Consider the following 26,735-nt stretch of genomic DNA (forward strand, 5'->3'; position numbering starts at 1 on the left):
CGTTGTATTCCGGCTCAGCAAACTACTTTCATCCACGGACTAACTTTTCCTATATTTACCATAGCTCCTTTGGAAACAGACATGCCAAATCAGCTTCTAGCTAGTGCACGGAAGAACTAATCGGCGCTACCGTTCGTTGCAGGATATCTCAAATGGACTGGATATGCGGATTGCCCGAGAAGTAGTTATATTCTTCTTCTCTTTAAAACGGCTCTAGCTGTGTCTCTGTAACCAGGTGTAGGAATGACATGGGGTAGTTGAAGCAGGGCTTCCAACGCGGGAACATACTCAGTCCAGCTAGGCGCAGTTGCACAGCTTTTCGGCGTCCGAACCCCCCTGCTGCTGTTTTTCAGTGGAGAGGGTTGAATGTGGGTTCTTCGCGTCAGAGCCCCAGGTCAATCCGCTGGGTAAACGACTCGACAAGGAAATGTGCTATGCACGGTAAGACCGCATATCTCTCAGTTTCGCCCTGTTCAGCCACGGGCAACATTAAACCAACCCTTCCTCTCGGCGTCTCCAGGTATTCGAATCGCTCACAGAAATGCAATCCCCATCACCTTCTCTGCCTGGGACCGCGTCCAGTGGCTATTACGCAGCCCCGGGTTATTCCTAACCCCCGGTGTTGAAATCGAAGGTGATAACTATTCCAAGTGCTGAGCAAAAGCTTTGTGCATTAAGGTCATGTTGGTCAGAATTCAGCGGCGCTCCAATGTTAGTCTCGTGCAGGCGCGGGGATCGACCCCGAAGGCCAACCGGACAGCAGATAGCAGCCCCTCGAAGCGGTCTCGCTGGGCCGTTCATTGGGTGATTCCTTAGATGATGTGCAGCCCATGATCGAATCCGGCGTGGATCTTAAATCTTTTTACACTGTGACGTCCAGTGAGCTGCGACTTGACAGTTGCTCCACTTCGGCGGCGAAAAGAGTTAAAAGTAGGTCGCCCCCGGGCCGGTTCCAGAACCTTATTCGTTGAGCAGCCCCTGAAAAGCCAATTGAATATCTCGAGCGAGAACAAGAAGCCGTTGGCGCATTCGATGACACGATTTAAACAACACGTCTCTGAATTTGAAATGGAGTTCCCGTCTCCGGTCGACTTGATTAGAATCTCTTTATTGTGTCTAACTGGCTGGCCATGCCGCTGTACACTGGCTCTCTGCACTTGCAACCGTAATCTAAAAAGGTTTCTACAACCGCATATCAACAACCAGTTCGATAGTCACATAAATATAAAGAGAGAGTCATCGTCGTCATATACGTTAGATGTGTTTGACTGTTTCCTCAAAATAATTTACTACACAATCACTCTCTATCCGCTCTGGTCAAATAATGATGTCAAATCCATCAGCCGTCCATCGCTCGGTCGACCCAAGCAGCAACCAAATTCCTTTTGTCTCCGCGGCCAAAAGTCTTCATGGAAAGATTTGGGTTATTCTTCACAATGGCACGGCTGAGAAACGTCGCCAAGACCTTGCGGCGGGGGGATGTCTTCTATCTGCATGACAGCTCTGTGGAATTGGAGCTTGATGCTGCCATCAGCAAGAAGATAAAAGATATTTGGCAGCCCGCTGAGCGCCGCGGTTTGGCAACAATACAACCCTGCACAGGAAAAGGGGGGGGGGGGGGGGGGATGGATGCGGGCGAACACGCATATTCCGCATAATACAGACATACTTCTCGCCCCCGGGACACCTGCTGGAGCCATCTAGGTGACGGGGAAAGGGCTGTGTGCTATTGTTGAGAGAGCTATGGCGAGTTCAGCCTCGTCGTATGGTGTTTGGACACATCCACGCAGGTTGCGGAAAGCGGTGGGCACGATTCGACGATGTGGAGACGAGCTACGAGAATATATATATATATATATATATATATATATAGAACCATCCGTGGCCGCTTTTAATCTGTTTGCGATGGCTTGGAAGGTCATTTGTCTCGTGTTTGTTCGGGGGATTTATCGAAGGAGCAGGAATCCATCGAAATGCAGCCAATTGGTGAACGCTGCGGTCAGATACGGTCGAGAGAAAAGAGAACCGACCGTTGCCTTCTCATGAAAACATGCTAGTTTGATTGAGTTCTCGATAGCCCATTCTCCGTCGTCACTACATCCTGTATCCTTCCGTGATCTATGCGGGACCGGTGAATATGCTGCCGTCAATTACATCAATCGCGACTTAACTCCGCCGCATGATAAAAGTCCATCAGGTGCCTGACTGTAGGAACTCTATGATTGTTCGATTGCAGGCGCTACCCCTGTTTCCAATTCTATGAGACGTCCCAGCGGTGAACACTAGGAGAACCTCTCGGGATCCTGCTGTCGGATGGATACGAACCTCGTTCGTCACCAGGCGCTGCTCGCATACTCCACAAATTCAACGTGGTAATGGATGTCCCGGAAATAACTATAGCTGTTTGGAGCATTCCAGTTTTCCAGTGCAGGGAGGTTTCCGAAAGTTCGCTGCGATGTCATGGCATTCCAAACTTTCTCATTCTGGGTGATTGTCGATTGGTTTGCTGTTTCCGCAAAGTAGTAGTAATGGACATACATGCAGTTGGCCACCATGTGTATCCAAATCTACCTGGCATATAGCAACATGTTCTCCGGTGATGGGCCGTTCAAGAGCTTTCATTTTCTTATTTTGTCCTTAAAAATAGATCATTTCCCCCAAACACATAGAGCGTTAATAATAGCATCGGGTCAAGACTATCCGCCGTCGCCGTCTAGAACCGCTCTATGCTCGCTAAAATACTGCCGTCAATCAAAGATCTGGCTTTTGGGGCTCATCATGTGGAAATCAAGCAGGGAAAAAAAAGCAGAAGAGGAATAGAAAAAGGAAGCAAGATTTTTAATTCAAATGAGGACCTGATACGAATTTGCATATAAGCGATATGAGTACTGCGGGATAACTAAGAGTTTAAACTTCAATTCTGATCTAATTAACACCGCACATAATTTGGAAGCTCAATTCACGGTGGATGCTCAGTCGTATTAGCACAGTTCGCTGTTCTTCGGTTCCATTAGGGGCACGGTGGGCCCTGTAACCGCTGTAGTAATCAACCCCAAGGTTTCCATGTCAAGTCCAACATCTCCACGAGAGCCGTATCTTATAGGGCCTCAGCCCCCGCAACTCCAGTGGAGGTATCCGTGAAATGACCAACTAATATAATCACTACTCTCGCAGTTAAAATAAAAGATAGTTAGTTCCATGATTTTGGTGTGTTCCATCCTCGAACCTGAAATATAAATTTCAGCCGTTTTCAGCCCTCCTAATTTTAGTACTTGTCCCTGGATAGTTAACTGGAGCGGGCTTATTCGTTAACTAAATATGACCTCGGGAACTGGGGGATATTCCCACTAAACTGGAGGAGAATATGCCAAAAGACACCCCACATGCTGCAACGGTTCCGTTTCCTGGCACGAAGAAGCTAATGAAAAGCGTTCAAAAGAAAAAGTGTTGATGCGTTGACTCGTCCTAGAATGTTATTAATATAATATTAGGAGTTTGGATTCTTGTTTGTTGGCTCCAACCTTCCCAACGTCTAACCGTTTATTTATCAGCTACCCAAGGCCATAATTTCCCATGCGCGCTGAACGAGGAACCCGCTTCTCGAGATTATCTTATCTCTCTCTCTCTCTCGCTGTTCTCCTCTTTTAATTCCTCCTTGGACTCCCCTTTTCTAGTTCCATCCATGTGATCAATTATCATTCCAGTCCTAGTTTTACTGCGTGTTTGTTCTTGGCTAAAGTTTTAACATCATCACCCGAATATCCCGAACCACATTAATCTCATTTTTGTATAAGTAGCTCTCTGTAAGTAACCCTAATATATCTGTTAATCCCAGGAATCGCCACATCGCGGTGTGTGACTTAAATCAAGACCAGGTTCCTGGTTCCCTTTGGTAGCATGGAGAATCCGCTGCCGCCGGGCGCGGCGACCCAAAAACTCGACGCCCAGCTGGTAGACGGTAAGCGCGATGCCCCCCCCTTTTCCCCTTGACGTTCCCGTCCGATATTTTTTATGCACCGTATTCTCTATGTATGCATGCAATGCTTGATATCTGACAATTGACACTGACCTTTGACTCCATCTCGATCCAGCTGCCGCAACCGCCAATCCCGAAAAGAACATCTGCCCGGTAGTCCCTGAAGGCTACGAACATGTCCGTGACACCTCAAAGGGCTACGGAAACGGACCTGGGATCATCAGTCTGAGTGAGCATCTCGAAGTCATCTGCGGTCCCCTGCTGAACTACAAGGGCCTCTCAGATGCAAACCAGGAGCGCCCTACCTGGCATGGCACAGTGTTACTGGTCACAAACCCAGGCCAAAAACAGCCAGTCCTTAAATTACGCTCCTTAGGCCGAACACACTGCTCTGCTTCTACTACTGGTGCTGCTGGTGCTGGTGCTGGTGCTGGTGCTGGTGCTGGAGTAGATGCTGGTGCTGGAGTAGATGCTGGTGCCAGCGCTCAACCGCACATCAACGGCAATGCATCACAGGATGGCAGCCAGGTAACCTCCATTCAGGGCGTCAAGCTCTTGGAAGACCCTATCAAGGCCTTCTGGCGATTCTCCATCGCCGTCCCAGTACAATCTGAAGAGACCCGCTGGGAATACTCCATTCCGCGATTCCACTACTTCAATAGCAAAGAAGCCTTGCCCTCGTGGAATTTCGTTGTCCCCGCAGCAAATGACTCGATACGCATCGTGTTCCATTCCTGTAATGGCTTCTCCATCGGAACAAATATGGATTACTGGCATGGCCCCACGTTGTGGAATGAGGTTCTGCGCTTGCATGACCGACGACCTTTCCATTTTATGATTGGGGGTGGCGATCAAATCTATAATGATAGCATCAGGGTCGATGGGCCGTTGAAAGCTTGGACGGATATTTCAAATCCACGTAAGAGAAGGGCTCATCCATTCCCCAACAAAATGAGGGATGGATGCGACCGCTATTACTTCGAAAATTATTGCAAATGGTATGGGATGGAGCCGTTTGCGACCGCAAACTCACAGATTCCTCAAATCAACGTCTGGGATGATCATGATATCATCGATGGATTCGGTTCGTATACCGACCATTTCATGAAATGCGCCGTCTTCCGTGGAATTGGAGGCGTTGCGTTTAAATACTACTTACTGTTCCAGCACCATGTAGCTCCGCCCAAGTCTACGTATACTACTGATTCCCCTGAAACTATGACTGCAGTCGACGGTACCTCTGGCGCTGATCCTAGGCAGCTGGAGCACACCTACGTCTATAAAGAACCCGTGGAGGATCCGAGCTTCATTACGGGCGGACGACCAGGACCGTATGTGGAAGAGCGGAGCAGGAATCTATACATGCGTCTGGGACGGCGCATGGCATTTGTTGGGATTGATGCCCGCACGGAGCGTACCCGTCATCAAGTCAACTACCCAGAAACCTACAACCAGATCTTCTCCCAACTTGAGCACGAGCTATCCGAATCCAACGGCAAAATCAAGCATCTAATCCTCCTTCTAGGCGTTCCGATCGCCTACCCCCGCCTGGCCTGGTTGGAAAACATAATCAGCTCACCCTTAATGGCACCAATCCGCCTCCTCAACAAACGCTTCGGCGTTGGCGGCAACTTCTTCAACAAATTCGACGGCCAAGTCGACCTCCTCGACGACCTGGACGACCACTACACAGCGCGCCAACATAAACGCGAGCGCCGCGAAATGATCCAGCGCCTCCAACATATATCCCGCAAGTTCTCCGTCCGCGTCACCATACTAGGCGGAGACGTTCATCTTGCTGCCCTGGGCCGCTTCTACTCCAACCCACACTTTAACATCCCCATCGAACACGATTTCCGCTTCATGCCCAACATCATTAGCAGCGCCATAACCAACAAACCGCCCCCCAAGGCCGTTGCCAACCTGCTCGCGCGCCGCAACAAAATCCACCACATGGACCGCGACACGGACGAAACGCTCATGAAGCTTTTCAATCTTCCACCTGGCGGCAAGGAGAAGTGCGCCGCGTCGAATAAGGTGACGATGCCCTCGCGCAACTTTGCGTGTATCACGGAGGTGGCGCTTGTTGGCGCAGTGAATGGAACTGCGGATGTGGCCGAGACGGCACCGTTGGCGACGGCGAAGGATGGGCATGCGCCGTTGCATGCTGGGGAGGAGGATGCCGGGACGACGCATCGTGCAGCTGATGGGGTTAGCAATGTGAGTGGCATGATTGGGGGGCTTGATGTTTCTATACGGGTTGAGATTGATGCGGCGGATCAGACGGGGAGGACGGAAGGGTATGGGTTTAGCGGTAAGTGTCTTATTTTTCTTTTCGTATTATCTCGTTCACCCATGCGGTGCTCGGATTCTTCGTTTCACTGAATCGCTTTGGGGTTTATCTTATATGTGCTTGATGCTAATATAATTTTTGAAACAGTGCCACCATTATCTATCCCAGAGAGCAATCGAGTGAGTAATCAATCGTCTCGCTCACATCGTTTCCATTTCCCCCGTCATCTCCACTCCTCTCATAGCGTTTCCTCTACGCCCCAAGTTACCATCAACGGCCCTGCCACTACTGCTCCTCTAGTGTCTACACTTTCTCATGTTTCTGACCCCCCTGGCCCCCCTTCTACTGCTACAAGTGAGGCTGCAAAAGATAAGCAGGACATGTGATGAGAAAGCAGGGAAAAGATTTGAATATATACCCATGTAGGTAATGTGTATTAACAGATGGTAAGGGTAAAAAATGTGGGATATGTAACTGTTGGATTTTGGTTAGGAATTTTTCCCCGTTTACTCTTCCTTTTCCTTTTCCCCTATCTGCATCAATTTATCTATTATTATCTATCAATTTTGGATAGTAGCCACCTAACGTCAAAATGGCTCGTTCTAATGCTTAACATCATATCATCCACCCTTTTTTTTATATATTTTTATTGGTTTATCATTTGTCGCATGTTATTAGTATTACCCATTCGTCTTCCGTACATTTTGCCATGTCCCCAGTTTTTCATCTCCCTACTTTGGTCCCAGTTCCACCCTCTCTTTCTCTCCATCTCATCAAGGATATCTAATATTTTTACGCATCATGCTTCCCTATGATTTTTTTTTTTTTGTCATGCCATTTCCATTCCCCCTCTCTTTTCCTTTTATCTCTTTGAATGTGCACAAAAGCAAATCTTCTCCCTATTTTCAGCTTACTCCGCTTCCTTTTCGTAAGTTTTATATGGCAACTCTATTTTTGGCTGTTGTTATGCTTATATCTCATGACCTCTCCTATGACTCTTTGGAGTTTTATCGCCTGTTGTACAATAGTAATTTCCTGGGGTTTCCAACGTTGATTTCTTTTTGTTAATGGTGAAGGCGGGGGAGTGGACATATATTTTCATTTATGATCTTGGCTCATTAAATTTTTATTCTGCGCCTTTATCTATCTTCCTTTCAATTTATATATTGATCTTTGAATCTGCCTGAGTGTATGCCTTTCTGTTAATGTTTTCGGGATATTAAATATGGCTGGCGACTACCTCAAGTTATGTTGTATTTTATTTCATGAGAACAAGCAAGAGATCCTTTGAATATGCCAAAAGGAACAATGCCCAGTCCTAACACAGTACACGGTTCGAAAACTGACTCCGTTGATAATCTATCAAGGATTCTATTCTTACATTAGAAGCAAAATCACCTTCTGTCACAAATCTATCTACCACCCCCCAAAATCCATCCCCACCCCCTTTCCTCCTCCCTCCTCTTCTTCCTCTTCTGCTCCGCCCTCCTCTCCTTCCACAACCACCCAATCAAAGCCCCCGCCGCATATCCTCCCAAATGACTCCAATGATCCAGCATGGGAATCGCAAACCGAATCGGCAGCGGTGCCACCGAGGCAATCTCTGCAAGCACGATGACGATTAGGAATGTCGATCCCTTAGCGGAGAAAGCATCTTGCCATGATTGTGGGAGGAATGCGATGGTTAGTTTGTCGCTGTGGGTGTGTTAGTATGATACAAAATAAATGAATGAATCAAAAGGAACGGATTATGGTGGAGTTGAGATGTGGAGGACGCATACTTTGAGTGGATTATGCACCAGGCGGCGACGAGGCCGGCGATGGCGCCGGAGGCTCCGAGGGAGGTTACACTTAGTTTGTTTTGGAGGACATGGACGGTTAGAGAAGTTAGGGAGGCGAAGACGCCGGAAGATAAGTAGAGGGAGAGGAAGTCACCGCGGCCGAGTTCTTGGTGGACTGGTTGGTTTTGTTGTTGTTAAGATTTGGGTTTTGTTCTCATATATAATACACGAATGTATGAAATTTGTCATATACAGGGGTTCAGGGATCGGGAACACTCACTTCTCGTCCCAACAAACCACAAAATCAACATGTTGGCAGCCAAATGTTGGAATTGCTGGTGGCTGAAGACGCTGCCCACAACGCTTATCGAGTGAGGGTACAGCGGAACGCTAATGAAGTAGCGGTTCAGCATCCTCCAGGAGGGAGGGAAGCCTCTCCAGAGGGCGAAGATGAGGAAGTTGGCGCCGATTAGGCCTATCACAGTTGCTGCAGCTGGAGGGGTATCGCGCATCAGGCGCTCGTGGGGAGCTGGCGGTTTGTAGTTTTCGGCGAAAACGTAGCAGAGGCCAAACGTGATGAGGGCGATGGCTAGTGAAGGAATGGTTCGGCTAGCCTGTTGATTTCATTTTGTAGTTAGAAGATTTTGTGTTTGTGCTTGCGATTTCGGTTTATATTTTTACCTTGGTGAGTTTCGAGACATCCCAATCATCTGCTGTAGCTCGAAGGTGATGCTTTTGTATCCAAGCTAGTGCTGGACGAGTAGTTGGGTCCGCACGAGGTTTAGCTAGAGTTGCCAAAAGAGAGTTAGAAATGAAAGTATATCGCAAAACGCAATGCAGATATATATTACCCATAATTATATCATACCTTCCAGGACAACCGACTCTCCCAACTTCTGCAACTCCGTGCTCCTCTGAACACTCCGCTCTAACTTCTCTCGATCCTTCGCTTCGCCCTCCAACCACTCGCGAATCTCCCGTTCTTCCTCCAATTTATTCTTCCGTATATTTTCCTCCCTTTTCTCCAGCAGCACGCTCTTCCCGTAAACATCTCCCTCCTTCTCTATCGGCTTATCGAACTTCCCGCTCTGCGGCTTATACAGGCCCAGCTCCTGTCCACGGCGAATAAGCCTTCGCTCCTCCTCAATTTCTTCTCTTTCAATCCGCTTTAAAATCGCCGCATCCTCATCCATGGGGTATTTTTTCCGCAACCACTCCAAGCCCGCCATAACCGTATCCTCTGACACAACCTTCATGATATCAGCGGGGAGATCGACATCGATAGTTCCATTTACACGGCGCTCTTGTAACAGGCGGAGCATCCTATTCCCTAACGGAACTGAGATTCCTTGTCCATCTCCAAATATCCGCGAGATCTCTAAGGAAGAGAGATCACGGTGTCGAAATCGGATGCCATCTTCATGTTTTTTTGGGGGAATAGAACGTCTGGCGGCCCTGGCGGCGGGGGAAGCGGAAGACGTGAAAGATCGGAACGGGGAAGGAATATGACGGGAGAGGCATGATCGGGAGATCTCCGTAGGTTTAATTGGATGCAACACAAACTGGGTCTGTAAGATGGTGCTCCGTATCTGACCCTCGGGGCATATTGTTTTGAGCAAGGCGGCGGAAGAAGCATGGGGAGTGGGCGGCGAACGAATGCCCAAGCACGATATTCGCCATGCTATCGAGAAAACATTGCTCATCTCCCAAAACACAAGAGGGTTCTCATCTGGTTGTTCCAGGGGGCCTCAATGTCGTGGGTTGAATATGTAGAATGTAATCATTAACTGAGCTTCTTCGGTGGAAGAAATGAAATTTGGTGGAGACAGTTGGACCTTCTGCCGAACGGTTAATCTTGTTAGAATTAGCCGCGATTGGCGCGCAATGAACTGTAAATAATTGCCGTGCGAACACTACACGTTACAATGAATATACTTCATGCAACATGGTTAAAGCGACTTACCTCTTGCAAATCACTTCTGAGAACTGATTCTTTTAGTATAACACCCCACTTCTTTTAACTGTAGGCAAAAATTGTCCCCAATACGTCATCCCACTTCATCTAGTTAGTTAACTCCCAAGCTTCTCTTTCAGTGCTTTGAATAGCACAGCTCTTCCCACATATCTCAACAACCAATCACTCTCCCACCCAGGCTACCGGAGTACACAACCCAGTTACTCCCCTACTATTTATCAAGCAATCGTCCAAGCTTTTACTATCCTATCCATCCATCTAAACAACTCTACCATCCGCCCTATCTCACCCTACCCTAAGCAAGGCCCATCTCTCATCCTCAAAAATCATACCAGAAATCAAATAATCATGTCCTCCACATCCCTCCCCATAACGCCCCAAGCCTTCGCCGAAGCCCTAAAATCTCTTCCACTCTCCTCCCTCTACGCCAAGGGCTCCGAACTCCGCAACTCCATCGCCCACCTGCAGCGCTCAAACGATGAGCTGGCACGCTATATGGCTGAAGAGGCACCCGATGGCCGCGATAAGGATTGCGAAGACGCCATTCGGGAGAATGAGGAGGTTGTGGTGCACATGCGGGAGCGAATAGAGTTGCTGAAGGTTGAGGTGGAGGGAAGGGGGCAGATATGGAGTGAGGAGTTGGAGATGGAGGTGGGGATTGCTGGTGGTGCGGATGTAGAGCCTGTGGGGATGGAGGCTGGGAACGAGGTGGATGGGCATAATGAAGCGAGAATGACGGCAGAAGCTCCATCTACTGCTTCTCGGAGGAGCACCGCTGGGAATAGTACTGAGCAGAATAATGACGTGGAAGGACAGGGTGGGATATATCTATGAGCTCCCTTCTTACCCTTTGTGGTAGCTTTCTACTGGGAGGGGACGATTATTTACGATGCTACACCAAATATATGACGATTGCTACCCAAACTCTCTCTCGTGGGCCTAATTTCATGCGCCCATGCTCTCCTCCGTCATGAGCTGCTCTTGTTTCTGCAGCATCAACTCGGCAGCGAAGCTATGGTGCTTGGGACATTTTATGGTGGAGATCGGTGTAGCACAAAAGATATGTCAATTTGGTCCATGGGCAAAATGCACGAGTTTCAGCTGCTTAGGGTCGAGGGAGCGGAGTGAGAACGACTGTACGGGAGAGTATTTTCTGTGGGAAGGAGGGAAGGTTGAACATGTTTCTAACTAAGGCTCAAGACGAAGAAGGCCTATGAAAGCAGAATTTCCTTATTTCGTCTATGGAACTTGACGCGTGGTTGGTATCGTTTCGTTCCACTTCAGTTAAAATGGTGGACTGTGTCCCATTTCTATCAGTTGCGGAAGCTTATCCTCACGACAACTGATGGGACTTGCAAATGCAGAGGACCGACTCCTGGAACCCAAAGTACGAGTTGAGATTACTGTAGATCATTAATCGTTATCATCCGACTACACCTCAAAAGGTTTGATTTAAATTGCTGGCTAGCTTAAAAAGTAGCTAAGGTATGTATCAAAAATCAAAATATTTATATGAAATGTAATAGCCATGATCCATTGCATATGTGACGCAAGGAGAAGAGAAAAGAGGGTGCAAAATAGTCGAACGAAAAATAAGGAACCAAGTGAGAAAAATTGACATGCCTGCTTGTCGTTGCAGAAGAACAGAACAAAATATGAAATATGTGAAAATCAAGGGCAAATGCATTGTTGCTTTCAAAACACCACTAAGAGTATAAAACGAGACAAAATAAAAACCGTCATTGGCTAGTCCTTCCTTAAACCTCCTAGAAAGTTATAAGTGACAAAAAATGACACCATGTAATATAACGCCCAAGACATTATGATATAGTTGTTCGCTGTTGAAGTCGTATTTAGTCTTCTAATTGGAAGAGGGGTTCGTTGGAGACGTTAAAGCATTGGGCTGCTGCGCCCAGTGACCGGCCAGAGCTTCGGGGGGGATCTTCTCTTGTTTGATGAAGAGGTCAATCAATGGCTGCATGGGTTCCATTTCCTTGTTGGCAACAAGTTTGTAGTACTTTGCCACAGTCACGAAATGTACAAAGCACATGTTAAGGACTTCGTGCTTGTTGATGTGGAAGAAGGGATTCTCCCAGTGGCCATGGTACAGATGTGCGTAGCAGCGGAACATCTGTTTCATGATTCCCTGGCAATCTTTGTAGAAAGTTTGAGGGAAACCGCTGCTCTTTCCAATCCAATCTTGGTCACCTCCGTTTGGTAGGGTGATGGCGTTAGCAGCACTCGCATTACTCGATACGACTAGTGTAGCTCCGTTGTTGTTCTCGGTAGGAAACATGACTGGATCATGGATTTTGCTCACGATCCACTTTTCAACCCTGTTGATGAACTTTGGTGCAGATATCCTGGCCGCTCTCCCATCGACCAGCCAGGTGTATGTGAGACTGTCAAAGAAACGGAGCCAATATTAGCACACGACAGTTGGAGCATTTTGTGGGATAGACGGGTTCAACTTACCGGCCTGCTGACATAGTAGGACATGTCGTTTCATTGCAAATTGGAAGGCCAGTTATTCCATTGATTTCCTGAATGACCTGTAGCATGCTATGAAGGAGGCGGTTTTGCTCGACAACTAGGAACACTTGACATTAGCAAGGAGTCCTGCAATGGACAACAGGAAGAGCAATAATTTCGAAAGTACCCAACATGAGACATACTCTGATGAGCCAGCCATTCGCCAAGCTCGACATTCTTTGGGCAGGCACAAAGAGTCAAAAAGTTGCCTTTAACGTTGAGCGGCGCATATTTCTCCTGAAAGAAGTACTTGACAGGTTCGTTGTCGTTAGCGGTGTTGTCGACGCTGAAGGTGGAGGAGATGGAAGGAGAATTCATAAGGCCCGGCGTATTCGAGGGATGTGATGCTGGCGAAATATTTTGTCCACCGTCATTCAATTTAGGAGGGGTGTTGTGATTGTTATTGTTATTTCTGTTGGATCCTCGACCAAATCCCTGGCGACTATTGTTGTCACACAGCGAACCAAAGTCAGTATGGGATGTTTTAAATAGGTTTCAAATACTAGTAACCACGACAATCATAAGGTATTGTAGGCTGCTGCGCTTAGGCTGCATGGGAGAAGGTGTAGAAAGGGAAAAGAAACCCCGACTGTGGGAAGAGACAGACCAACCGCAGCATCCCTGAGGCCTGACTGGCAGGTCAACGAGAGGGCGGGACAGCTGCTAACTTACACGCTTTGGAAGAAAGTAGCCATGATTTGAGAGCACCGCACCGGGGAAATTGGATCTCAACGCACAATAATGGCTGCCAGAACATCCCAAGTCAGCAATTAGGGTTGCTGACACTGCTAAGACAGGTATTTATGCCCGGAACTGAGAGAGAAAGTTTCGATGGTTTTTAAAGGTTGTTAACACTTCGATGCGGACGAAATCTAAAAAATGGGACTTGTCCCTGTCACGTGTCAGGGGCGGTAAATTGACCGGAGAGGATTATCTATTCTTCCAGAATAAGCTGGAGGCCTGCCATATCGGGTTTAGCGTCTTGGCCTCAATCGCAGTTTGAATAAATGACCAAGAGAGAAGAAAATAAAAGAATGACGCAGTCAGTGAATTGGATGCTTGGAGTCTACCGGCTTTACGTCGCAAAACAACACGGCTACGCGTTAAAAGGGAGCTACTGCCTTTTCTCCAGATACTCTCTGTTCAGAATTTGAGGTACTCCTTGAAGTATTCGACAAAGTTGGCGGGGTACATCTCGTTATAAACCATACGCATCTGCGGAAACGAGCTACGCCTCTGGGCCAGCACGCCGCCATGCCCTCGGAAGACGATGTCCAGAGTCAAAGTTCGGGGGAGAATGAACGAGAATATGCCTCTGATGCCTCCGAGAACGGCGAAAATGGCGGTTTGAATTTCGACGATGAGCAGATTCTGGGGGATGACGATGCTGACCTATTTGGGTCTGGCTCAGAGGAGGAGCCTAAGGAGTGCGTTTTCTTTTTTCCTGCTCTTTATGATAGGAAGTTATGTCTAACGACATAACAGACACAGGCGACGGGGACTTGATGATGAGGAACTGGATTCGGGCGACGATGAGGGCCGTTATGACCGGCAGGGTTCTCCCATGGATGAGGATGGAATTTACTACCCAGAATCGTTAAATGTTATGGACCTCAGTCTTAGCCGTGTGCCAGAGCCGGAATCTACAGACGGAGAGGTATTATCACTTCTCAAGCTCCACATTTTGGCATCCCGCCTTAGATATTATACTAAACTAGCGCCTAACAGGTGTATACCTTGGCCATGCCAAATTTTCTGGCCATTGAGTCCGAAGACTTCAACCCGGAAACATATGTTGCTCCACCCTTTAACTCTGCGTCGACATCCCTATGTTGGCGCTATGATCCAAATGATGGAGAGACACTTCAATCTAATGCTCGCGTCATCCGCTGGTCAGACGGTTCTTTGACACTCCAGCTGGCATCGAACCCAAAAGAGCAATATCGAATGCCATCCAAAAGGCTGGCTCGCCCTAACACCGTGCGCAAGACTGCTGATTATGACTCTGAGCTGGACTCACATGCCTATCTTGGAGCTGCGGCAGAAGCTTCATCAGTATTCCGTATTACGTCACACCTTACTTCGTCTCTAAGTATCCTTCCAACCACAGTCGAAACCGACGATGCTGTTAAACGGCTAAAGGAATCTCTGGAAGCTGCGTCGAGGGGTGCTAAACGGAATGCTGATGGCACTGTTACTGTGTTTGACGTTGCCGAAGACCCAGAGCTGGCAAAGAAACGAGCAGAGCTTGCAGAGCGTGAGAAATTGCGAGCAGATCGTAAGCGTCAAATGGCTGCAGACCGTGATCTTGACCGTGGAAGACGTGTGGGCATCTCCTATAGAACCGGAGGAGGTGGTCTTACCGTTGTTGGATTGGAAGGCGATGATGAAATGTTGACCACCAAAGCCCGTGGTGCGAAGAAACCTAAGCGGAGACCTAACCGTCGCGGGGAGATCTACTCTGACGAGGAAGACGAATATGATCGAAGAGGGCGAACCAGGGAAGATGAGTATGACAAAGACGATGGCTTCCTGGTCGGTAGCGATGAAGAGCCGGAAATTGTGGAAGATGACGAAGAGGAGGAAGAGGAATTAGAAGACGAAGATGCAGATGCTGAGGGCGAAATTGACGAAGAGCCACTGCAGAAGCCATTGAATCGAGAAACTACGCCAAAGAGGCCTCTAGAGGAAACGTTAGAGAAGAGTGCTGATCCTGAAACCGGCTCGCCTCATTCCAGGAAGAAAAATCGATATGTCGTTGACGACGACGAAGATGACGAGTAGTCAGACTTCCGCATCCGGAAATGAATGCCTCGTTCATCAGGTTCTCCCTGATTCTCTTACCACCTCAATCCCTTCGTCTTACCCCTATTTCTGGGAAATTCTAAAAGGAGCCAAATGAAATTTAACCTCATCCCACCCCAGCTATGCAGAACTACATCCACCTTTCTCCTGAACCCTTCTTTCCAAACGCCCTGTTCTGGGCGTGTCAGCCTTCTGCAGTTCCACCACGAATCTCCTTGGGTGTTAACACCTGCTTCCCATGTACAATATTTCTGTTTTACCAGCGAATTTTTTCTTACACATGTTTATTTGACGCCACCAGAGGATAGCACTAGTCTCCAGCACAGCGTTTCAACAAAGGGGGGCAAAACCCCCCAATGCCAAATCTTTCATGATAGAAATGAGATCCAAATCAAAATAGCAAAAAGTTTAAAACAAAAAAAGGCACAACTAACTGACAGATATGTCATTGGACCATGCATTGATTCTATTTCCAGGGAGTTCTAACTTCTCCAGCTAATAAAATAAGCAGCTAGTTGCAATATTATGCCAGGGTTCTCCCCCGGCACATCTTTCTCTTCTCTCATATGGATGGCAGTCATCAATCTTCTGGATCCATTCGATTCTGCTTCTCATGCCTACCCTAGCATGCAACATGACAACAAGGCAACAATACACGACGTGGTTCTATAACCTCCTATCCCTCCATCCCTGACCGGCCGACAGCTCCCCGAATACTGGCAAGCAAGGAATCCCTGTGACCCTAACTGACCACCTCGCATCCTTCTATTTCCCCGTGGCATCACCTTATCGTATAACCCCCCAAACCGTAAGCATGCATGCATGCATGCATGCTTACATTATTTTTATTCTCCAAAAGGCTGACATGCCTGGCAGTCTTTGTTATACTGGAAACTCAACATCCTCCCTCCATCCCTCAGGTCCCCGAGGTCAAACCATCATTTGTTCCGCAAGACGATCGTCGACATGTAATCTTCACATCAACCCTCCGGCCCCATTTTGATCTTCATTCGCTTACTCGGGGTATATAGATAAGGGAAAAGTGGATTGATTAGCTTCCTACACGTCCTTTTCCTGCTCTCTTGTTTTCATCCTTCTGTTTCCTTCCTTCCCTTCTCTCTATCTTTTTATTGGTCGATCGTTACATTGTTCCCCCCCCCACCCCCGGGCGGGGGTTCTCAAAACGCAAGGATATTTATCACAAAAACAGAGCAGGGCAGGGCGAAGCGAAGCGACACAAAACGCAGCGAAGCGAAGCAAAGCATTGACCAGGGTCATCATATTTGTGTTGATCAGCGGGAAAATGGGAGTTAAGAAAACGATTAGAATGGTGCTCCATAGTAACAGTGGGAGTTCCCGGGATGCTGAAAATGAACCCCTCAAAATAAGCTTTAGCCGTTATCTGACCAGGGCCTCCCCCCTTTTAATCCACTGTTTTTCGGCTTTAGGTTGGTGATGGGGGCCAAGGTGCAGGTGTACTTTATTTTATAGTTTTTTTTTTAAGCAAAGGAATCCCTGCACGGCTCTTCCCTTTTACATACATAGCCTGGCTAAGTTTATTTCGTTGAAAATTGAGTGTTATCCCGGAGCTATGCATCCGTGATGCTTCTTTGAACGTTTTATTGCGTGAGATTATTTATAGAACCGGAACGGCGGCTTGAGTTTTGCCGAAGAAGTGAGATTGAGAATGAGGCGGGATAAATCATATTTAGAAGAAACTGATTACTTTTCTTTTCTTTTCTTTTCTTTTCTTTTTCTTTTTTCTTTTTTCTTTTTTCTTTTTTCTTTTTTCTTTTTTTTTTTTTTTTTTTTTTTTTGATTTCAAGGGAGAGGGGATTTTTGTTTTTACTTTAGGCAATGATGCTAACAGAAACGGCATGGGACATCACCCGTCCGTTCATCGACAAGATTTCCAGCAAATAAGAGATAGACATGCACAGCCACATGTGGAGAAGGAGGAGGGGAATGGCGGTTTACAACAGGGGATATTTTCTCCTCAGCATGCAGTTGAATACTATACACCGACATTTGCCATCCTCCCTCGAGTGAGGAAATTGAAAATGAGAACCTGGTAAACCACTGGACCCTGCGTTTGAAAATATGGAGACCGCACTTCGAACCACCCAACAACGTCCCCCCGGCATCCTCTTTTATAATAGAAAGGTAGGATGCGAAACCAATCCCAGGTCCATCCCAGGTCCCGGCAAAGGCAAGGAATGTTAACAGGGAACAAAAGGTAAGATCATCATATATCAAATTTACCGAGAATTGAAATTGTGAAAAAAAAAGAAGGGCAAAAAACTTTATAGTTCTAATTCACTCCTCACGGCACAATTTAACAATGCCAAAGACGCAGTATTGCCCGGATGGTTTTTTAACATGGTCCAGATCTTTGCAACCTCCGTCATCATGAGAACTCGCGGCGCGCAAAATGGCTTCTCGCCACGTGGACATTTAGTGTTGCACAATGGCGCTCTGCCATACCACCGGTTGAAAGCAGGTAGAGGACAATAAGGGAGAATTTCCTGATCGCTTGCTTTCTTGCTTTCTTTTTCTTGTTTTGGAGATCTCGATTAGAGTTGGAACTAAATTATCGCATGTTTAAAACGTTAGTCCGTAGATGCTAAATGTAATATTGGAGGCAAGAAATGCTTCGAGATGGACACTAATTTCTTACGGGGCAATCTGCTCTTGACGAGACTTATTGGAGTTTTTGGAACCTTTAGCGTTTTCGGTCTAAATCAGAAGTCAGTGAAGGCGAAATGAAACCCTTAGCAGAATTCGATTGGTGGAACTCTGGCAGGAATCAATTGAGGATTTTACTCACATCTCCACGCCCAGGATATTAAAGCTCTTGGGAGATTCAAATAAGCTCATTACACAACAGGGAACCAAGTCCCACCCAACTTCTTATAAATGCCATTTTGAGAATGATTCTTTTCTTCATTGTGTGAAAGAGCTCTGGGACTGCAATCAGTTGTATGCAGGATCACACATACGGTCCGTGGCCCGCGACAAAAACGGTAACCCGGAATATTTTTCCACGGAGAAAGACTCTTTTGTTCCCTGACAGTGAGGGGTGAGGAGTCTGGTAGATCTCCTATCAACCATAATTGCCTCCGGCATCCATGGATGAGGCTCTGAGAAAACAGACTGGCCCATAAATTAGTCAAGCCACCTCAAACATGTAGAGTGTTCCATGTTTATTTACTTTTTTACTCTGGACTTCATATGACGACCCACCTTGTTGCAGGCCGCAGCATATCATCGCTGACGTTTGGAAATTGAGCACTCGTATATGTCGAATGCTATATGCCATCAGTGATGATCTTTGCTGAATTGACAGAGGTTAAGGTCATGACAAGGACCTCTGGCCTCGAGATGATTCAATTTTTTTTGAACTGAAGTATTTGACTATCAGCCTAATACCGATCAATTGATCCAAATCCCCGTCGTTCGAGCGGCTAGCCTGGTTGCCGCAGACTAAAATATTTAAACATGACAGCCGCGTAGGGCTCCTAGAACCCTAAATTTAAATTTAGGTTTAAAATCTCACAAATGGTAACAACCTAGGTCATACAATCGGTCGATATAGTTGCAATTTGGTGCGCTGCCATTGATAGGAAATCTGTGGTGTTTGGTTATATTATTTTAGCTAGTTGAGGAGTCGTGGCAAATGCCATGTTAGTCTAAGGATCTGGTTTCCTATGTCATCTGAAGTTAAGACATTTACTCACTTACTATCCCTTATTTTTAAACTCAACAGTATCATTCCTTTCTTCACATTTCTAGGCATATCCTAGAGGGAGCTGAGATGCATGGGTTTTTGAGAGCGAGAGTAAGAGTGAGTGTGAGATTGAGGCAGTGCGCAATGACACTTTTAGATCAAGGTATCAGCCTGCAATAATAGTGGCATAAATAAAAAAAATTCTTGCCTGCTTCATGTCCTGCGTGTGTATGTATGTGTAAAGATTGTTGTAACATCCAAAACGAGGCACGCGCCTAGTTTTGGGTTTGATAGGACCAAATCGCAATTAAATTGCCCATCAACGTTAGCAGGGGAGTTGATGTGGCTGAGAAACGTGGAACCGCAAAGACGATTTCCCAGACAGACTAAACTAAAGCTTAGCCAAGCGATCCCTAAAAGTTGTTTATTACTGTGGAATCTGTCATGAATCGTGATGTTGAAGATGCTGCTATTGTTATTTCCACAGTTGGCCTCTCAACCAAGTGCCCGATCTATCATCTAACCAAAGTTAGTTACCTGGTCGCGAAGCATCGTTAAAATGTCCTTCCCACAACCGCTCACCAGTAATAACTATCAGCCTTCAACCAATAATGGCCCGTCAATGACAACATCACAGCTTTAAATAAAACACCATGCTAGCAATGGCGGTGGATGGGGTGAATCAAGAGCGAGAAGTGAATAAGCAACAGATGTGATGCTGAAATAAGAAAGACTCGTCAGCATCCGTGGAGGAAAAAAGTAACATAACAATGATAGGGTGGCCTCCTGGTGCGCTTTCCATGGGGAGGTTTGAGCCGTTTGGGGGCCGTAAAAATAAACGTCACGTCCTGTCAGAGCAAGTAACTTTTTTAGGGCTGCCAGGGTTAGATTTTGCGGCCAACCGTTTCCCCTGGAGCATGCAGTCGTTCGTGGTTAGTGGATGCCAGATGTGTTCCAAACTCGATATCGTAATATATCAAGGTTCAAACATCCCAGGAGCACATGGGAGGGAGTCTAAGGCTGAAGTCCCAACAGATATCTGATGAGCAGGGAAGATAAATCCGAATTTAGTCGGGTGCAAGTAGCAGTTCTGTTAAGGCTGTCATGGGTATGAAGCAAGCGTCAGTCACGGTTCTTCTGGAGATCTGCTGTAGAGTGAAAAACTCGGCAACGTCTTGCCCCGGTGCAGCCACGGCCAGGAGCTCTTCCAATTGGGCACTTGGAGTTTTTTAAGCAGCATGGCGCCATCATTTGCCGAGCCTCTCATTTTCTGGAGATGTATTGTACTGGCTATTCTGTTTATCAGATTGTTTCGTTGCCGAGACGCGAGGGCGCATACCCAACCCTCTATCAATGCCTGGCAGCCTCAGGTCAAAGGCAGGCAGAGACAACGTCATCTATGCCCACCCCTATATCATGGCCTGCCATCAGGAGGAAGGGTTCTTGGTAGAGTTTTCGGTTCAAGATCCGAATACGGAGGAGATTTGGTGGAGAATCAAGCCCAAGGCTAGTGAACTCCGTTATGCCGGAAGGCTGGGCGGAAGAGGGGGGGTTTGTGAACGCTTTCACCACAGATGTTCCAGCGAACGTTTTGACCCTTTTACCAAGCAGGTTGAAACGCCAAGTGCCCCTCTCACACGCGAGATTGTGGACTATGGATAGCTTCCCTGCCAAGGGGGGGTTCGCCGTTGTAATCTGAAAACGACCGGGGAAGGCCAATCAATAATAATAATCCCTATTCCGCTGTCATGTATGCACAGCTTCAACCGATGTATGTGGATCACTTGCATGACTGGCCCAGGTGGCTGCATTGCTCCCTCGAACGGCCGTAGAAGCTCTGGGGTGATATTCTTGCTATTGGTAAGTTACGGGTGTGGGGGGAAAAGGCGGGCCCAGTTAAGGTTAGGGTTGAACAACAGCCCGGGGGGTTCAACACCCTGCTTTGTCTTTGCATCGAGTCGACTGCGACGTGGAAAACATTGCTTTGTTCCTATTTTCTTTTTCATGCAAGCCAAACACCCATCATGTCATTGTTTTCAATTTTGTATACATGTGCTATCCTACGCTATGTTATTGTACGCAGCGCTGACTAAGACCTCGAAAGCGAAAGACATTCCCCATTGGGGAAATGAGAGAAGCAGGTGGAAAATAAACCAAAATAAACAAAGAAAAAAAAAAAAAAAAGTAAATACGCAGCATACCTTCTATGTTCGTGGCGGGTTATCAGCGAATGAATTAAAAGCAGAGAGAGAAGGAAAACAGGAAGGCTAGATGAGAAATTATGATGCCAAAGTCGCTAAATCTGGATAATGTGAGAGGAGAACACAACAATGACCATCTATCTCTTTCCAGTAACAGCCCAAACAAAATCAAAAATATAAAAAAAAATATATATATATATATAAAGAAGAAACAAGCAAAAGTAAATGAAGTAGGAAAAGTCAAGAAGAGCTGGTCCGAAAAAAAAAAAAAAAAATAGGGAAAGGGAAAGGGGAAACAAGAAAGACAGGAAATGACACTATCCCATCATCTCCTCATCGTCGAAAGCAAATCGATCTATCACCCGCCTCGCATTACTTGCTATCCGGGCACATAGAGGTTCTGTATCATGCACTTGACCGGATTCCCCTGGAGGAGAGTTGTGAGGCTGTCTGATCCCTCCCATGTGAAATTCAAGATGCTCAGGCCTGGGTTGGGAATGCCACCACCGTTGCCGGTCCTCTAGCTCTTCAATCAGAGAAAGCAGATTCGGACCCTCCAGGCTCTCACTTTGAACCGCATCGACCATGGGAGTCACAGCGCTGCCAATTACCGCATGTCTAACGACATGGTTCAACCACCTCTTCCACTTTCGCTTCCGTTCGTTGGGGTCTGACGATAGAGAGGCAATGAAAGATGGGGAGAGGACGTCTCTCCCCAACTGCTCCGCGTCCATTTGCGAGACTTTCAGCCAAGTGTCTCCGAGAACGTTGAGCAGGCTCCCGAGTACCATGAGGTTTTGCACGCTACTGTTGAAGGACTGAGGACATATTTCGCAGTAGATAACTGACCTGGCGTTTCGTGCTGCAGAATAGAGGGTGAAGAGGGTTTGAGATGAAGGTGGGAAAGAAGAAATCGTGGAAAGGGAGTTGAGGCAAAGATACATGTAAGATACGCATGAGCATGGCGCTAGAGGCTGATGTTGCCGAAAGGCGTCGGGGGATTGCATAAGACTCGGAGCCGGTGAGAAAGTCGTTGATGGGGGCGGAGAGAGCATCCCGGCACCAGATGTTTGCGGGTAAGCCGGTAATGTTGGATAAAGAGAGACTGACAGTTGCCCGGAGGTATGCGCATGGCCGTGTTCCCCGTACATCGGGCCGGTAGTGACAAATTGTCCCGGTGACATCGTGTAGGAACTGTAGGTTGGAGCATGCAGAGCGGCTCCAGATAATAGATGAGATGGGTTCGGGAGTGAAAACGGCGGTGATTGTTCTATTCCGGAATAAAATTGTGGTGGAGTTGTTGCTGCTGCTGCTGCCGCTGCTGTAAGCTCCTCGTCCCGGCGTACGCGAGACTTTGGCGGACGCCCCATTGGTTTTTGTATTGAATAGTGGCAATACAGGTTTTGCCTGACGCACCGGCTGCAGCCATCAGCTTCGCCAGAACATTTTAACTTTCGCTGCCCTGGAGTTATCGACTCGTTAGCAACAACCAAAACTTCAAGATACATCGGAAAAATAGAAATGTGAGAATTACTGCATTCATCACAGGCAGCATGTCTTTTGGGACCTGCTGATTCTGTCGCAGGACCAGTCGATGGGTTGCGTGAAAGCGGCATTCTAAAGGGATCGTACTGAGTTGTGATATCTGCAATGAGCGCCATATGGGAAAAAGAACCACGATCAAGAATGATGGAGGGAACAAGGGGATTATATACATTTTTCTAATTTCCAAAGGTTGTTTTTCCCATAAGCAAGGGCTCTCGCCAATGCTTCTGGGAAAAAGTCGCTAGGGCTCTTCGCCTCTAGGCTGCTTTATAAGTCATAATAATAAGCCACGTTTGGGGATCGTCCTGGTTGACATAATCTTAACAGCATGGACCTGGCTATATTAGAAGAGTTTCTGGATTCTCCAGGAGGTTTTTAGAGTCGCCAGTAGTCGCAGAAGGTAGAAACGGTTATCTCACACCCTTGTTCGCATCTTGCACGAAATCCGGCTGCTCATGGACGTATATCGTACATACACACATACAACCTAGCGGTATTAGTCAAATCGAATGATTAGAGAGGACTTAGGTCCTCTGCGTTTCGCCTGGGAATGGTCTATGGATTTGCTTGCTAGCCATATTTTGACAGAGATCCGAGGCTGGAGAAGGGTAAATGCAACCGTTGCGGTGTTTCCCTATTATTGGAATTATCGGCCTCCTTGCTTTCCAGCAAGCCTTATGAGTTAAAAAGGAGTGGGGGCTAAATTAAGAACGGGTTAAATATATAGTTATGTCTGCAAGGTGCCAGTGAGAGAGGGGATCCACCAGCGGGGCCAACCCACAACAACAAGTCAACCACCCAGTTTAAAATGGAGATCCCAAGGCCGCGAAGCTTAAGGACGGATGCCCTAGGTATGGGGACCGTCAAGACCTGGGGCGGTTGCTCTGACGCTGATGAGAGCTCGGATTTCCAAATTGGGGAAAGTTGACGTCTAAATCGGGAACATGATACAGTGCCCAACCTCCTCGCACCCTACCGTAATCCCTGAGCCGCATCAGCCGAACCTTTTCTTTTCAGCTGTTCGATTTGAAGAATCAAACCTTGGAGCTGCGCACTTTGCTTGGGGGTAGCGGAAGAGCTGGGTTTTCTGGTGGAATATTCAGTACTCTACTCTTCCTGAACTTCTTCGATGGTGCAAAATTCCCCTCTATGAATCGCCCCCGTTGGCTGGGTATGCGGATGAATGTTCGGCCGGAGCCGATGCACGTGACGAGGCTTCGGGATAACTATTTCTCCTGGCCATAAATCTTGGCATCTTGGCGGTTGATTAACTCCGCACTAAACACACGGAAGAAAAAAGTCGGACGAAGGTCCAACCTCCAAAGATGAACAGTCGCATTCCGCTCGACATTCAGCCATCAAGGGTTTTAACTGTCGGCAATGGACGGCTCCAGGGGCTCCAGGAAGCGCAAAGCTGTCACTAGAGACCTGGGCGAAGAGCCTGGCGTGGTCTCTGGGAACGAGCTCCATCTGGATTCAGCGGACGGAAGCCTCGCCGATCACTCTGAGGATTTGGACGGGAGCAGCGACTCGGAGATAGAATTGGCTGACGATCTCAACAGTGATGACGATGAGGAGGAGGAGGAGGAGGAGGAGGAAGACGAAGATGAAATTAACAGCGATGAAGTCCCGTCAGATATAGAGCCCAAGGTCGTTGGCAAAAAGTCGGGGCCGGGTGGCGAAGTTGACATTATCGTTCGCGGGGACGATACCGCATCCGACGACGACGATGACGACGACGACGACTTCGAGAGTGATGATAGACCCAATTACCGAGTAGTAAAAGACGCCAATGGAAACGAACGATATGTATATGATGAAATCAACCCGGATGACAACTCAGATTACTCTGAAACTGATGAAAATGCAAATACCATCGGGAATATCCCGCTCTCCTTTTACGACCAGTACCCACACATTGGGTATAATATTAATGGGAAAAAAATAATGCGACCAGCAAAGGGACAGGCTCTTGATGCATTGTTAGATAGTATAGAACTTCCCAAGGGGTTTACAGGTTTAACAGACCCTGCTACCGGAAAACCCTTGGAATTGACTCAGGATGAATTAGAATTACTGCGCAAGGTGCAAATGAATGAAATTACGGAGGAGGGCTATGACCCTTACCAGCCAACTATCGAGTACTTCACTAGCAAGCTGGAGGTTATGCCGCTGAGTGCGGCTCCGGAGCCAAAGCGGCGGTTTGTTCCATCGAAACATGAGGCCAAGCGCGTGATGAAATTGGTCAAGGCAATCAGAGAAGGGCGAATTCTTCCCTATAAGCAGCCAGCTGAGGAAGATGAGGCGGAAGAAGGTGTACAGACATATGACATCTGGGCCAATGAGACTCCGCGAGCAGACCATCCGATGCACATACCTGCTCCTAAGCTACCCCCCCCGGGTTATGAGGAGAGTTACCATCCACCACCAGAATATCTCCCTGATGAAAAGGAGAAGTCAGCCTGGTTGAACACGGATCCGGAGGATCGTGAAACTGAATACCTACCCACAGATCATGATGCCCTCCGAAAGGTTCCCGGGTACGAATCATTTGTCAAGGAGAAATTTGAACGCTGTCTTGATTTATATTTGGCCCCCAGAGTGAGGCGAAGTAAACTAAATATTGATCCGGAAAGTTTACTCCCCAAGTTACCCAGCCCTGAAGAGCTGAAACCCTTCCCGTCGACGTGCGCTACTCTATTCCGTGGACACCAGGGGCGAGTCCGAACTCTGGCCATCGATCCTACTGGCGTTTGGCTTGCGAGCGGCGGTGACGATGGCACTGTGCGTGTGTGGGATATTCTTACCGGGCGCCAGTTTTGGTCCGTGGCACTGAGTGGCGATGATGCCATAAACGTCGTCCGATGGAGACCTGGGAAAGATGCTGTGGTTCTGGCGGCTGCAGCTGGGGATAGTATATTCCTCATGGTCCCACCTGTACTTGATCCAGAAATGGAAAAGGCCAGTTTTGAGGTTGTGGATGCTGGATGGGGATATGCCAAAACATCCCCCTCAACCTTTACCTCAACAGACAGTACGAAGACGTCACCGGTCCAATGGACCCGTCCTTCATCTTCACTTCTCGACTCTGGCGTACAGGCCGTCATCTCCCTGGGCTACGTCGCAAAATCTCTCTCCTGGCATCGACGGGGCGATTACTTCGTGACCGTATGCCCAGGCACATCTACTCCCGTCTCTCTCGCAATAGCAATCCACACCCTTTCGAAACACCTTACCCAGCAACCATTCCGCCGTCGCCTGAAGGGCGGTGGCCCACCGCAAACCGCCCATTTCCACCCTTCCAAACCCATCCTCTTCGTCGCAAACCAACGCACAATCCGCGCATACGATCTGTCCCGGCAAACCCTCGTCAAGATTCTCCAGCCCGGTGCCCGGTGGATCTCCTCTTTCGATATCCACCCAACCTCCTCCTCCACCTCTGGCGGTGACAATCTGATCGTAGGCTCATACGATCGACGCCTCCTCTGGCATGATGTGGATCTCTCCCCGCGCCCATATAAGACGCTCCGTTACCATCAGAAAGCCATCCGTGCCGTGCGTTATCATGCGAACTACCCACTCTTTGCTGATGCGAGTGATGATGGGTCCCTGCAAATCTTCCACGGAAGCGTTACGGGTGATCTTCTCAGTAACGCTAGCATTGTTCCATTGAAAGTTCTTCGGGGCCATAAGGTTACAGGCGAGTTGGGTGTTTTGGATCTGGATTGGCATCCGAAAGAGGCGTGGTGTGTCAGTGCCGGTGCGGATGGGACGTGTCGGTTGTGGATGTAGGATATCTTCTTGGTTTTACATCATAGCATATACCTCTGAAGTTAACTGGTTCAGTATTTGCAAAGGAAGCACGGTTTTTCGTCGTATTTTTGTTCCCCTTATAGTTAT

At 47.7% G+C, this 26,735-nt stretch overlaps 10 protein-coding genes across 10 annotated transcripts; 6 read left to right on the plus strand and 4 right to left on the minus strand.

Annotated features, from left to right (window-relative positions):
• Positions 1-1,436: 1,436 nt before the first annotated feature.
• Positions 1,437-1,704, plus strand: PAAG_00353 (hypothetical protein; the record flags this gene model as incomplete). The annotated part of the gene is made up of 2 exons (XM_002797768.1): positions 1,437-1,575; positions 1,664-1,704. 2 exons carry the CDS (start codon positions 1,437-1,439, stop codon positions 1,702-1,704), a joined length of 180 nt encoding a protein of 59 aa, XP_002797814.1.
• A 2,193-nt stretch (positions 1,705-3,897) lies between these two features.
• On the plus strand, positions 3,898-6,655 carry PAAG_00355 (hypothetical protein; the record flags this gene model as incomplete). Its single annotated transcript, XM_002797770.2, has 3 exons — positions 3,898-3,958; positions 4,092-6,290; positions 6,417-6,655. The coding sequence occupies 3 exons, from the start codon at positions 3,898-3,900 to the stop codon at positions 6,653-6,655; spliced, it is 2,499 nt and encodes an 832-aa protein (XP_002797816.1).
• Positions 6,656-7,681: 1,026 nt separating this feature from the next.
• On the minus strand, positions 7,682-9,753 carry PAAG_00356 (hypothetical protein; the record flags this gene model as incomplete). The annotated part of the gene is made up of 5 exons (XM_002797771.1): positions 7,682-7,964; positions 8,051-8,225; positions 8,331-8,664; positions 8,732-8,835; positions 8,919-9,753. 5 exons carry the CDS (start codon positions 9,751-9,753, stop codon positions 7,682-7,684), a joined length of 1,731 nt encoding a protein of 576 aa, XP_002797817.1.
• A 620-nt stretch (positions 9,754-10,373) lies between these two features.
• Positions 10,374-10,859, plus strand: PAAG_00357 (hypothetical protein; the record flags this gene model as incomplete). Its single annotated transcript, XM_002797772.2, has 1 exon — positions 10,374-10,859. The coding sequence occupies one exon, from the start codon at positions 10,374-10,376 to the stop codon at positions 10,857-10,859; it is 486 nt and encodes a 161-aa protein (XP_002797818.2).
• A 1,027-nt stretch (positions 10,860-11,886) lies between these two features.
• PAAG_00358 (hypothetical protein) lies at positions 11,887-13,112 on the minus strand (the record flags this gene model as incomplete). The annotated part of the gene is made up of 4 exons (XM_015843989.1): positions 11,887-12,427; positions 12,501-12,615; positions 12,701-12,992; positions 13,068-13,112. 4 exons carry the CDS (start codon positions 13,110-13,112, stop codon positions 11,887-11,889), a joined length of 993 nt encoding a protein of 330 aa, XP_015700324.1.
• A 699-nt stretch (positions 13,113-13,811) lies between these two features.
• Positions 13,812-15,341, plus strand: PAAG_00359 (hypothetical protein; the record flags this gene model as incomplete). The annotated part of the gene is made up of 3 exons (XM_002797774.2): positions 13,812-13,984; positions 14,043-14,214; positions 14,286-15,341. 3 exons carry the CDS (start codon positions 13,812-13,814, stop codon positions 15,339-15,341), a joined length of 1,401 nt encoding a protein of 466 aa, XP_002797820.1.
• A 2,428-nt stretch (positions 15,342-17,769) lies between these two features.
• PAAG_11093 (hypothetical protein) lies at positions 17,770-18,681 on the minus strand (the record flags this gene model as incomplete). Its single annotated transcript, XM_015846799.1, has 3 exons — positions 17,770-17,947; positions 18,040-18,098; positions 18,574-18,681. 3 exons carry the CDS (start codon positions 18,679-18,681, stop codon positions 17,770-17,772), a joined length of 345 nt encoding a protein of 114 aa, XP_015703603.1.
• A 1,761-nt stretch (positions 18,682-20,442) lies between these two features.
• PAAG_11094 (hypothetical protein) lies at positions 20,443-20,751 on the plus strand (the record flags this gene model as incomplete). Its single annotated transcript, XM_015846800.1, has 1 exon — positions 20,443-20,751. The coding sequence occupies one exon, from the start codon at positions 20,443-20,445 to the stop codon at positions 20,749-20,751; it is 309 nt and encodes a 102-aa protein (XP_015703604.1).
• Positions 20,752-21,607: 856 nt separating this feature from the next.
• On the minus strand, positions 21,608-22,951 carry PAAG_00361 (hypothetical protein; the record flags this gene model as incomplete). The annotated part of the gene is made up of 1 exon (XM_002797776.1): positions 21,608-22,951. The coding sequence occupies one exon, from the start codon at positions 22,949-22,951 to the stop codon at positions 21,608-21,610; it is 1,344 nt and encodes a 447-aa protein (XP_002797822.1).
• Positions 22,952-24,215: 1,264 nt separating this feature from the next.
• On the plus strand, positions 24,216-26,627 carry PAAG_00362 (eukaryotic ribosome biogenesis protein; the record flags this gene model as incomplete). The annotated part of the gene is made up of 1 exon (XM_002797777.1): positions 24,216-26,627. The coding sequence occupies one exon, from the start codon at positions 24,216-24,218 to the stop codon at positions 26,625-26,627; it is 2,412 nt and encodes an 803-aa protein (XP_002797823.1).
• Positions 26,628-26,735: the final 108 nt, after the last annotated feature.

Source organism: Paracoccidioides lutzii (assembly GCF_000150705.2).
Source record: "Paracoccidioides lutzii Pb01 unplaced genomic scaffold supercont2.1, whole genome shotgun sequence".
Classification (NCBI taxonomy): Eukaryota; Fungi; Ascomycota; class Eurotiomycetes; order Onygenales; family Ajellomycetaceae; genus Paracoccidioides; species Paracoccidioides lutzii.